This window comes from Staurois parvus, unplaced genomic scaffold (genome assembly GCF_062004578.1).
Source record: "Staurois parvus isolate SC_StPar_1 unplaced genomic scaffold, SC_StPar_1.0 ptg000207l, whole genome shotgun sequence".
In the NCBI taxonomy this organism is placed as follows: Eukaryota; Metazoa; Chordata; class Amphibia; order Anura; family Ranidae; genus Staurois; species Staurois parvus.
The window spans coordinates 1-13,729 of record NW_028318003.1 but is presented as its reverse complement, the minus strand read 5'-3'; the positions used below and the strand labels follow the sequence as shown (position 1 = coordinate 13,729).

At 43.3% G+C, this 13,729-nt stretch overlaps 1 protein-coding gene across 1 annotated transcript in view; it reads right to left on the bottom strand.

The window, feature by feature from the left end:
• Nucleotides 1-11,694, bottom strand: part of LOC149461207 (excitatory amino acid transporter 2-like) — a gene marked incomplete at its 5' end in the record, with an annotated part of 124,256 nt that extends 112,562 nt beyond the window's left edge. Inside the window, 2 exons of the mRNA XM_089678651.1 lie at nucleotides 2,631-2,757; nucleotides 11,511-11,694. Of these exons, the coding sequence (XP_089534777.1) occupies nucleotides 2,631-2,757; nucleotides 11,511-11,694 (311 nt within the window). The remainder of the gene's footprint in view (nucleotides 1-2,630; nucleotides 2,758-11,510) is intronic.
• Nucleotides 11,695-13,729: the final 2,035 nt, after the last annotated feature.

Genomic DNA, 13,729 nt, shown 5'->3' with positions numbered 1-13,729 from the left:
TGCGCGGCCGCCGCGATCGCCGAGGATTCTGCGCTCGCCGGCTGGGACGGATCGGCGGTCTGCGCATGCGTGCGCCGCCGAGGACCCGGGATCCCTGACAGGTTCTCTGCATCTGCAGCTCTGGCTTCCAGATATTTACCTTAACCTTGAGGGTATGGAGGTCTGGTCTGTGATCCCTTTGAAAGTTTTCCACTGAAGACATTCTCTACTCAACCTCGACCTATCCAGGTCCCTACGTGTTAGACCCAGGTCTGTGTGAATGTGATTGATCTTCATAGTAAGAGCAGATTGGCAACTGTTAACAACCTGCATAAGGGAATGAAAGTTTATGAAAGCTGAGTCAGCATGCTTCAGGTCAACAGTCTGAGATGCAGGTGGGAGCGGCCAAGGTCTTGCCTCTTGCTGAATCTGCTGTACGGCATTCCTGATTGGCACTTCTGCCCCTAGTCATATCCCTCGAAAGTGCGAGAGGGAGAGGTGTTGGTCCCGGGAGAAAACAGCTCACCCTGTAACAATAAGTAGGTAGGTAAGGGTGCCAGAGTAGAGAGCCTCACAATTATACACCTGCTCTCTGCACCATCTTGGGCAAGTCCCCTTATATGCTTTCCTAGGTCTTACGACATGGTATTCTAAACGTATTCCCAATTACTCCTCCGTTGTGGAGCCATAGGAGTTGATTTACCTCACAGTAATACCTCCCTCTTACTCTATCCAACACTAACTGTAGGTGGGCTTTAAATATCAGTTTTGGCTGGTTGCCAGTTGGATGCAGTGAATCAAACACACACACACACACACTGCCATTACAAAAAAATTAGGTTGACCTAAAACTAACCTTTTTCAGTGAAACACAAATACATACAATAAATAAAATGGATGAAGGGGACTTATGATATGTGTAATGAAAGACATGGTAGATGAAGCAGACATACCTGGATGAAATGGCAGGATATTAAATGGCCTCAAAAATACTCTTAAGCAGACTGATCTAAAATTAATATAGAAGAAAGTAAAGAGAGAGATGGGTGTACATATTAGAACCAGGGACTCAAAATCCAATAAAAACACATCCTGCATCCAACTGCATTTTTAGCAGTAGAAACATTTGTATCATTTTGATCAAATTAAATCCAGCCGCATACCAGCTGTGGCATCTTTGGTTACCTTTTGTTGCAATGTTCTTTGTGATTGTTCTTTGATAGCATCCCTTATTTTTTTGCCTCCAAAGAAACCCAACAAAGTCTTTGAACGACCATCACCTGTGTGTATGCATACAGTTTAATCTGTGGTTTTTGGTGAAAAATGTGGCTTCCTTTTATTCCTGTTTTTTATAGTCTGTATTGCATGCTAGTTCTGTCACTATTACTTCCTTTTTTCTTTCATACATGCATATTTTTAGTAGCAATCCTGGTTTTAAGTATTATTATGCTCAATATTTTGAACTTTTCCTCCAGCCCTGATGAAGAAGGATTATGTGGACTAGAAATGCATTGGTTGTGTTTTGCTCTGCTTATTGTAATCAGATAACAATAAAGACTGTGGACTCCTAAAGATTTTTCATTAGGAGCACTCTTTGACTTATTACACTTGGATTTCTCAACTTGGGTAAATGTCCTTTTCTGAGGGGGTCCCTGTCTTTATGGTGAGCTGCCAAATACAGGCCAATTGGGTTCAAATAATGTCTGCATTTTGGTGACCTGTGAAAATCCATATCCAAACCTTCTCTACCACTGCCTCTTGGTCTCCCCATCCTTATGGCAATTGTTGGCCAATAACCAAGCATCAGTGTCATTACTTGGGAAGAAAGAGAGTCATATACTTTCCTATACCCAGAAGCTATAAATATTTTCCTCGCTTATTTTTTGCACAAGTGTCTATGAATGGGTAATTCAAGGGGGTAGCACAGTAGTTAAGTTGTCAGCAGCTCTGCCTGACAGCACTAGTGTCGGTTCAAAACTCAACCACAGCACCACCTTCTTGGAGTTTGCATGTTCTCCCTGTGCCTGTATGAGTTTGCTTCAGGGAATCCAGTTTCCTCCCACACTCCAAAGACAATCTTGTAGGTTAATTGGCTCTTCTTCAAATTGGTCTTAGTATGCGTGTGTATGACTGTGAGTTAGGGAACTCAGATTATAAGCTCTTTGAGGGCAGGGACTGATGTGAATGTACAATATATATGCAAAGCACTGTTTAAAGTGTCTGTACTATTTAGGTACCATGAATAAATAGATGCTGCTGGAGCGGGATTCATTAAAACAAACTTGTTGTTTTGCCTTGCATGGGCAAAGTACAGGTTTATCCTAACCGTTCTGCAGTACTGGTGAGCCACTGACCGGAAACAATAATTTGCATATCAGGTAGTATAAAGCAAGGATAATAATGAAAGCCCTAAGTTAGCTATTGCAGCCTCAATATTCCTATCTAGACAAGTCTCTTTAAAGAGAAAGAGCTCTAAGCAGCATCTATCTCAAAGTTAGGAACCTCAGATAACCTGTGAGCTGTATTTCTGTAACCCAAAAGAATTACAAGCCAGACCACTGACCTTTTACCAATCCATAAATGTAACATTTATGTGCTGAGAAAACCACAATCCATATAAGCTCAGACAAACTCACGCTTGCATCTCTTACCACATTATCATGCTGACCAGCCTCATAATTATCTCATTGAGGATATTGAAGAAATCAGCCATTATCTTGGCTTGGTCTCCCATTTTTCCCATGGAAATTCCAAAGGCGATGAAGAAGCCAATGAGTCCTAAGTAGGGAGGGAAAGGAGGCACAAAGGTCAGACCATAAATGTAAAAAAAATGCATCTTTTTTCTGTCTCCAAAGAAAAAAAAGAAGTAAAGACAAATGAATGTCTATGTCTAGCAGGCCACTAGGCAAAAAGTAAACTCTGGTTTATAGACAACAGATAAAGCTTATGGATGCATATTAATTCTGAATACACTGGTTTTATTTAAGAGCTGTTCAAAGCATAAGAAAAGTAGGTCTGACATGAATTAAGGTTGTATCAAACATTGCCCATTACTTTTTTTATATAAACTATATTTTCCTTTGACTCTGAATTCTTCCAAACCATTGTTCATAAAGAGGCTTTTCCTTTCATAGAGAAAAAAAACAAAATTCCCATTCACATGCCTGTCTGCTGTTGTCACCTGATACCTGAGACTCCTCACTGATCTGGCCAACTTTCACCATTGAGATGCAATCAAGTCTACAGTAAAAAGCTTCCTGAAGACGTACAATTACAGACAAAACTAGTTGAAGCAGTATGCCCAGCTGATACATCACATCACATCCCATCCCATCCCTGGAGTGCAAGCCAGCTTCTGAATTTGGGCGGTGGCAGCCATCTTAACAACAAGCACTGTATGTACCCGGTGTCAGTCCCTAGACACATATACATATGAGTGCGATGTAATTGTTAGATTTATATGATTTAATAAAGTCAGCTGCTTTGCGCAATTAACCTTTTCTCTAATACTGTTTTTTAAGTGGCAGTGTATTGCATAGAAAAAAAAAATCGCATTCTTGGTACATGTGAGTGGTCAAGTTGGTGACAAGACACACAGTGGGTCCAACCAAAAAAAGCGAAGTGGGACCTATCTAGTAATAGAAGGTCCATCCATTGTGGTGAGTGTAAATCCATGTGGGGTCACCTGGAGCACCTGAAAGTGGTCACCTGTTTTTTCTGTTACTAATGGTGCCAGCACCTGTTCACCTATCTTTTGGCTTTCAAGCAACTATCATTTGAATGGGACTTACTGATACATTGGATATTATTTGTATTTTCTTGTGTTGTTCATTTATATTTTTTTTCCATTTTTTGCATTTTCACATGTAGCAAATTGTTAAGTAATTTTGGTTCACATTTTTTGCACCGCAGTCTATATACACATTTACAAGTATACAGTAAAGATGATCATTGATGGATAGAAATTTGGCCAGTTCAGAAGGGAAATTTCGATCTGGGTCCCTGTTCAACAGAAGACAATCATTATATCGACTTATGAAAAAGGGACAAGTTGGAAAAACAAGTCACATTGTCAGAATACATTGTTCCAGTGGGAGGGATTCCTCCATCCACCTTTGTGTGGATGAAGAGAGAGCATCTGTTATATTTTATTTTTATTGATCATCTATGGCCAGCTTTACAAATGCATGACTTTATGCAAAAGAAAATTGGCCAATGATTATTTTTACTATTTAATTCCAATTTTCATATTGTATTAATGCTTACAGTCCAACTCCCCTGCCTCTCCCATATGAGCACAGAGTTATATGCTACAGCCAGTTTGGTCAGAAAAATTAACCCACTACAATATTTTTGGGTTGTGGAGAAAACTCTATTCAGATAAACATGGGAAGAACTTTCTGCAGATACTAGGTGGGATATGAGCCCATATGCAACATGTTAACCACTTACCTGCCTTGCTGCAGTTTTAATTAATTTTAAAAAACTAGTAGCTAATTTTCAAATTATTATCATTTTAAATGTTGTGTTTTCCTTTATGACCCCCTTCAAAATTTGCAGCATCAGTTTCAGGTGGTTAGAAAGTTACTCAAACTGCAATAAAATGTTAAGTTAGGTTCTACGTCTTCTTCACTTTAGTAGTGTAGTACTACCCCCTTAGGAGTCGCTAAGTTTTGCGTCCCCCTATAGTCCTGCACAGTCAGGCAACATGCATTTCCTTCACACAGAAGTGCATCCAAGAGACAGTAACCAGTCCATGAGCTTGTTTTTTGGATTATCAAGGGAATTGAACTTGGATGGGGTAAGGGGTGTATGGGATGCCCAAGGAATTACAACAGAGGACAATTTCCTGGGACTATATACCAGTCTCTTTAACAACAAATTCTCATCTTGGAGAGCTATCCAGCTTCTCCTGGTGTACCACCCCAGACCTCAGATACTCCTTTATTCGGCTGCCTGAAGGAATCCCTGGGCAGGGGACCAGTGCCTGTCACTTTAAATTGCAAGATAGTCCTGGGAAGAAAGCTAATCCAGTCCTCCACTAGAGTGTTCCTTCCTCTTACTGGCCCAGGGGGTGTAGGTCTACTCACTCAATCCTCTGTCTGTGAGCTGATAGGTCAGTGGTTGTTCTCAGGCCTTATGATGGGCCGCTCCTTCCCTGCTGCACAGGTGGTCCTGTCCTGCAGGTGAGTTGAGTGAGGTCCTGAGCTTTCCTCCTTTACAGATCCTCTGCCTGTAGGTGATCCTTTTGCCATCTGGGCCCCCTCCCAGGCTCATTCTGTCAAACAGCCCTTCTGAAAAAACAGCATTCGATCAGCACTTTCAGCCAATGGCTGCAGCACTGGTCAGTGTATTCTGATGGGGGGATGATGTGTTTATGTGTGGATACGGGGGTCTGTCAGGGTTTTTTTTTGTTCAACCCACTTTTTTTTTTCAAACAAATTGAATGTATATACCCTGCTATAAAAAATAATAGCTAGAGAGAATTTTCATCAAATGAATCCAATTTACATAACTGCTACTAAAAAATGTGATCATTAGATCAGCCAATTCAGAAAAAGCTCCAGTGTTCATGACTGGCAGTAAAGGAAGATGAATGTCAGGAATCTAGGAATGACCAGAAAGGTGTGGACTGACACAGGGAAACGCAGGTCTCAGGTACAGTATAATACAGTTTATTATTAGCCACCCAGATATATATATATATATATAAACGCACAGTGAGCAAACCAACCTTCCACTAATCTTAGGAGGTGCAGGAATACAGGCGTAGTCAGGGCTGGAGAGGTGGAACGGTCAGGCCGGCCGTAGGGTTCTGTAATGACCGTTTGGTGGTACCTCTAGCGGTCCTCAGGACAGGATTCCCCAGGGCGCGGAGTCTAAGTCCCAGTCTGCTTATTCACCAGGGCCCCTGATGGTGGGGATGGACTTGGAGCAGACAGGAACCAGGTCGCGGCCCCTGAGTACACCTGCTAGTGGTAGAGGGATCCGCCAGAGGTATGTGCAGGTAGAAAGCCTGATGTGAAGAGGCAGAAGGTGTGAGCAGGGACGGCTGGATCCGTGCAGGATGGATGGATGGCAGAGTAGTTAGCGTGGTCAGACGGGCCAGGTCAGCAATGTGCGGGCAGCAAGGTACCAAAGGAGCAGGCAGAGAATGGTCAGGGTCACAAGCCGGGTTCAGTAACTCACGGGCAGCGTGGTACAGGGGATCAGGCAGAAGGATGGTCAGGCAAGCCAGGGGTTCAACAGGAGACGGTCAGCAGAGGTCAGGATCAAGCAGGGTCAGCAACGAAGCAGGAACACAAGATACCAGGCACAGGGGCTCATGGGAAAACATACACCAAGGCCCAGATCACAGGCCTGGCCATGCCTTAAATACACCTTTCTGCAATCAGCCCCAGGTTTGGCTGATTGCAGGAGTGAGCTTCTGGCTGCTGAGAGCACCCGCTGGTCAGCCCTGGTACTGCAGCCCACACGGCAGGTGAGTCCCACCACCAGTGCTGAGTCCATTCCTGACAGTACCCCCCCCTCAAGGAGCGGCCTCAGGACGCTCCAAACAGTCCTTAGTGGGCCAAATGTTCCACCGCCCGGGTCAGGTAACTGGCTGAATATCCTACTGCCGGAGTAAACCGGCTGGCTGGGTTTCCTGCTGGTAGACTTCTCTTTGTGTAGGAGAACCCAGGAAGGCAGGTCACTGGACACAGGATTTCCAGGAGCAGGCTGGGAATCAGTTATTGGCCAGTTTAGCTGGACATCAGGGGCTGGCATGTCGGGCTGCACAGCAGGCAGAGGCACGTCAGCGGGCACCAAGTCATCTGGCACGTCAGCGGGCACAGAGTCACCGGGCACCGAGCCATCTAGCAGAACCGCGGGCACAGAGTCACCTGGCAAGTCAGCGGGCACCGAGTCACCGGGCATGTCAGTGGGCACCGAACCATCTAGCAGAACCGCGGGTACCGGGTCACCAAGCTCGACAGCGGGCACCGAGTTAACTGGCACGACAGCGGGCACCGAGTCAACTGGCACCGAGTCAACTGGCACGACAGTGGGCACCGAGTCAACTGGCACTGAGTCAACTGGCACAACAGCGGGCCCAGAGTCACCGGGCATGTCAGCGGGCACCGAGCAATCTAGCAGAACCGTGGGTACCGGGTCACCAAGCTCGACAGCGGGCATCGAGTCAACTGGCACGACAGCGGGCACCAAATCATCAGGCATCAAGTCATCCGGCTCAACAGCGGGCACCGAGTCAACTGGCACGACAGTGGGCACCGAGTCAACAGGCTGAACCACGGAAGGCGGGTTCTCAGACGGCAGGCTAACCGGTTTGGATACTGGCAGGATGGTACAGCGAGTGGGAGCAGGGGACTGACATGTGGTAGATAGCAGGGTATACTGGGCTGTCACTGGGGGAGCTGTCGGGAATGCAGGAAGAGAGCTTTGAACAGAGGAATGATGAGAAGCAGGACTGGTCTGTTGCAAGCTGATTGAGGCTAGCTGTAACAAGTCTGACCATGTCTGCAGTATGGGTTGGACAACACTCAGTTTACACAAGGCCTGTCTGGTCAAAGATTGCACTGCGTTTATACACTTCTTTAGCACATGTGGTGAACATGCTGAATAATGCTCCAAGAAGCAATCCGGATCATCCTCCAACAACCATACCAGTGATATTATTTGACTCACCCTGAATGGAGGAAGGAATTCATCCCTGCTTTCAGGGGTACTAGATGAAGCCAACTCAACACAAGCCTGAATCAATGGTTGCACCTCAGAGAGCTTTAGGACCTGACCTACTAGGGAATGAGCAACCCGTATGCACTCTAGCAGCTGATCCCTGGTATACTCCCGCAGAGTCTGATAGGCATATTCTCTGTCATCAAAGACTAGCATAGACAAATATATAACCTCATCAGGATGCATCCTTCAAAACAAGTCAAGATGGCTTCCCTGTGCAGCCACTTCTGGTCAGGAAAGGCCTTGGTGTGATGTCAGGAATCTAGGAATGACCAGAAAGGTGTGGACTGACACAGGGAAACGCAGGTCTCAGGTACAGTATAATACAGTTTATTATTAGCCACCCAGATATATATATATATATAAACGCACAGTGAGCAAACCAACCTTCCGCTAATCTTAGGAGGTGCAGGAATACAGGCGTAGTCAGGGCTGGAGAGGTGGAACGGTCAGGCCGGCCATAGGGTTCTGTAATGACCGTTTGGTGGTACCTCTAGCGGTCCTCAGGACAGGATTCCCCAGGGCGCGGAGTCTAAGTCCCAGTCTGCTTATTCACCAGGGCCCCTGATGGTGGGGATGGACTTGGAGCAGACAGGAACCAGGTCGCGGCCCCTGAGTACACCTGCTAGTGGTAGAGGGATCCGCCAGAGGTATGTGCAGGTAGAAAGCCTGATGTGAAGAGGCAGAAGGTGTGAGCAGGGACGGCTGGATCCGTGCAGGATGGATGGATGGCAGAGTAGTTAGCGTGGTCAGACGGGCCAGGTCAGCAATGTGCGGGCAGCAAGGTACCAAAGGAGCAGGCAGAGAATGGTCAGGGTCACAAGCCGGGTTCAGTAACTCACGGGCAGCGTGGTACAGGGGATCAGGCAGAAGGATGGTCAGGCAAGCCAGGGGTTCAACAGGAGACGGTCAGCAGAGGTCAGGATCAAGCAGGGTCAGCAACGAAGCAGGAACACAAGATACCAGGCACAGGGGCTCATGGGAAAACATACACCAAGGCCCAGATCACAGGCCTGGCCATGCCTTAAATACACCTTTCTGCAATCAGCCCCAGGTTTGGCTGATTGCAGGAGTGAGCTTCTGGCTGCTGAGAGCACCCGCTGGTTAGCCCTGTTACTGCAGCCCACACGGCAGGTGAGTCCCACCACCAGTGCTGAGTCCATTCCTGACAATGAAACTGCTAAACAGAGGATGAAGGAAAGAATGGCCTAGGCTATAGAATAGAGCATGTACAGCCATGGCGCCATAGCGTTAAAGTATTGCAGGAACCTGAAGAGCACCAAGACAGAGACATCTCAATAATTATTCTGATCCTTAGATGCTATGCTTCACTAATGCACCCCTCTTCAAATAAGGGAATCTTGATAGAAATAACAAATACAAACAAGAGGGTGCAAAGACCTGGAGCATTACTTTATATGAATGTATTGATAATAAAACAAATGTCAAACGCATAATCAATATGAATTCTCAGGCTGTAGAAGTCTATCACCGTAAACCACGGCATTGCTCAGACTGACAAGCTAACACGTTTCAAGGGATGGACTCTTTTCATCAGCACGTAGTCTGCCTGCATAACATATCGCTTTTTAAATAAAAACTCTAGAACAAATACACAACACCTGCCCTCAAAAAAGGGGCACACCCAGAGCAAAAAAAAAAAAAAGAAACAAATGGACAAATAATTACATGGTTGTACCCCAACAGTTGCTGGCTGGTCTCACAACAACAAAAAAGCCCCCAATATCAAAAATCAAATGTAGATCATCAGATCAATATTATAAATAAGCACCGCATGCTGTATTCTGAGTGCCACAAATATATATATATACTGTATATAGTGCCATGAAACATTGGTGATAAAATGCACTCCAACATGCAAGTGGTTGTTTATGCTATAACCAATGTGTTACATCATGAGTTCTAATTTAAAGGGTGATGTGTGATGCAGACAGGGCATCATCTGATGAAGAGGATCGATCCCTTGGAACACATTAGCATGCCAGTCTGAGTGATGCCCTGGTTTCTGGTGATATACATCTGCAGACTGACCACTCTGTCACTTGGTCCTTGTACATCGCCTTTCTTTGCTTGCTGCATTGTGAGTATGCACTTGGCATTGTTTTAATATCAATACATTTATGTGAGGTAATACACCAGGTCTAGGCTATAGAGGGTACATGAATGAATTCACATATATTAAAGACACATAGGTGCATATAATAAAGTATATTTACACTGCACTTAGGTGTAAAAGAAAAGCTGCTAGCACTAAGGATTGTGATACACAACCCCAAATCTGTACGGCAGCAAAAGTGCAACACTAAAATATGATGCAGTATATAGGGGTTATTTATTAAAGCTGGTTCACTCATAATCATGTGCACTTCTACATGGAAACCAATTAGCTTCCAGGTTCTATTACTAAAGCTGAATTGAACAAGCTGAGGTTAGAAGCTGATTGGCTACCATGCACAGCTGCACAAAATTCTGAGAGAACTAGCTTTAGTAAATCTCCCCCCTAGTGACAATAAAAGAAAAAATATTTCTTAGTACAAAAACATCACACTTCAAAAGGATAGTCCCATAAACAATATCTAGCGCCATTGTCCATGAAACAAATAATAGTAGGAGATACAAACCTCCACATTAGGTCTTCCACTGAAGGAGAGAAACAGCTTCCACCAGACACCACAGTGTAAGCAAATGCACCGTACCAGCTAATCTGACCACCTATTCAAGGATGGTCACATGCACTATCTATAGACTCTACACCAGGATGCTGCTGGACACAATTCCCATCTCTCCATCAGTTCAATCCATAATATTATCCATAGGATTATAAGGAGAAAGAGACTCTCATAGTGTAGTAAGTGAAAAAAAAAATCCAATGTAATAGAGGTAAAACACTGACATTTCAATAAAATGTCACAGGCAGTAATGGATACACAAGCATGTCAGATGATCCAAACCTCCTTCCATGGTCAGCGATAACCTGGTTCCAAGTTCCGAATGGCCTGATTGCGTAACTTCTAGGGTGGGGCTAGAGGAAGTGACGCAATCAGGCCATTCAGAACCATGTTAGGAACCATGTCGCTGACCATGGAAGGAAGTTTGGATGCGCCTCCTTTTAGTGGTGTGGCTCTTAATTTACTTTTACACTTTTTAAAAGGTTGGTCTCACCCCTCCTTTAAAGCCTACATATTGGTCCTTTAATGTAAAAGGTGAGGCTCAGGTGAGCAACGCTGATGAGCTATGTGGGTGCAGGTCCAGCCTTGACATTTACATTAAAAGTCACAACTTGTATGCATCTTCAATTCCTCATTATACTTTATCTCTGAATCTACTGTTCTTTTTGACAAGCAGCATCTTTTCCTCTGAATTAACCAGGTTTTTAACAGATTTATTTACTGATTTATTACATATCAGGTCATGTCAGGCAAGGATAACAGGACACATTGCTAATCAAGATATCCTAAAGGAATTAGCAGCTTGTGAAGCTAGAAGACTTGTATAACCATTGTAAATTTTCACTTTATACCTATGTCCCTCTCATCCTTTCTCTCACTTAGTAAATAAACTTGGACAATAAAATAGTAGGACATATATAGGATAGCTAAATTGCCTGCACATTTAAATGTCTTGTGATGTCTACATCAGATCAGCACAGAATGTTGGTACTGTTCCTCCATCATGTTAAACACTATTTCTCCAGTCCTGTTTCATCTGATCCTGCAGGCTCTCAGAGTGAACATAAAATTAATGCAATAGATGGGGTACAAAGAAAACCTTACCAAGAACATTCATGCCACCTTTAAACTCAAGCTTCTTCTGTGTGATCATGACAGGCACTGCATTTACATCCGAAGTAGAGGAGTTTGCTTGTGAGACATTGCTTGACATGCCAGTATCATTGAAGGGTCGGATGAGATCCAAGGGTGAGGGTGGAGCTGGGACTTTCTTAGAGACGGTTTGTATCTGGAAAACATAATCTAGGGTGTTATGCAGAACAAAGCACAATTGATGTGTCTTAATCATAGCTAGCCTTAAATTGTTTAGTATCAGTTGTCTAATGTATAATAATTGTAAAAATTTATCAAACAGTTCTTGTGACACTTGAATGTGTGACATTTTTTCCCAGTATTTGAAGAGTATTTATGCTGCATTTTTAGTGATTATTGGGAAGTATTTTTTGTTTAACAATACTTTTTTTTTAAATTTCTCTTTTGGTCTGCTAACCCTTCTACTATCATTGCTGTGAGTACTGTGGTGGGACAGTCGCAGGATGTAAACAACCGTATGGCTAGAAAAAAGTGCAACAAGCAATTACTGGCTGCTCTTTTGTACATACAATATATATATACAATGCTCAGCATAAATGAGTACACCCCTTTTGAAACGTAACATTTTAATCAATATTCAATGGACACAAGAACAATTTCCAACATTTTTACAAAACTGAGTTTTATAGAACATTTGTTTAGCTCATTAAATGAAAGTAAGGTTAATAATATCACTTTGTTTACAGCATGTTCAGTTTTACTCAAATTAGGTGATGCAAAAATGAATATACCCCACAACAAAAACTACTGCATCTAGTATTTTGTATCACCTCCATGATTTGTAAGGACAGCACCAAATCTTCTAGGCACTGGATGAACAAGTTGAAGACATATTGCAACATCTGTCTTTTTCCATTCTTCATGAACGACCTCTTTTAGAGCCTGGATGCTGGGTGGAGAGTGATGCTCAACTTGTCTCTTCAGAATTCCTCATAGGTGATCAATTGGTTCAGGTGACATACATTGGCCACTGAATCACTTTCACCCTGTTCTTCTTCAGAAATGCAACAGTGGCCTTAGATGTGTTTGGATCATTGTCATTTTGGAAAAGTGCACGACGACCAAGGGCACGGAGTGATAGTAGCATCTTCTCTTTCAATATAGAGCAGTAGATCTGTGATTTCATGATACCATCAATGAAATACAGCTCCCTGACACCAGCAGCACTCATGCAGCCCCACAGAAGGACACTGTCACCACCATGTTTCACTGTAGGCACCATGCATTTTTATATGTACACCTCACCTTTGCGATGCAGTTTTGAAGCCATCAGTTCCAAAACATTTATCTTGGTCTTCCTTTTCAGCATGGGCCCTGGAAAAATTCTAGGTGGGCTGTTTTTGTGCATGGGCTTTAGCAGAGGCTTCCTTTGTGGTCAACACCCATGTATACCATCCCTCTGCAGTGTACGCAGTATTGTGTCATGGAAAACAATCACCCCCAGTTCTTTCTACAGCTTTAGCTAACTGCAGTGAACTTGCAACCCTTCTCATCAGAAAATGCTCCTGTTGAGGTGTTAACTTCTGTGGACAGCCTGGATGTCTCTGTGAGATGGTTGCAGTTCCATCTTTGTTAAATTTTTGTATCACTTTTGCTACAGTATTCTGACTGATAAGTAAAGCTTTGCTGATCTTCTTGTAGCCTTCACTTTTCTTGTGTAAAGAAATTATTTACTTTTCTCACTCCTTGTGACATTTCTCTTTAATGTGGTGCCATTGCTGACAGCATGAAATGGGAAGGGGTTTTCTTTGTTAAGTAATGCCATTCTATAATCAGCTGTCTGTTGGACACCTTTTTAATTAATAATTAGACTCACCTGTAGTTGAATTCTTGTTAATTAGGATTTTTGTTGTCTAAAATTTAGCTTTGCACCTAAGAATTTCAATGGGGTGTATTTATTTTTGCAACATGGTCTTGAATGGATTTGTTAGGAAAAATACTTTTCGTGTGTGCAAATTAAACATATGTTGTTTTGCAATCAATGGCCCTGCATATGTGGGTGTATTTTGTAGTATACTGTAGTGTCCCCATAGAAAATGTTGATTCTGAATGAAAAGTAAAGGTTTTCTGACAAATATGTTGGGTGTACTCATTTATGCTGAGCACTGTATATATATATATATATATATATATATATATATATATATATATATATATAAAATCAAGGTTTC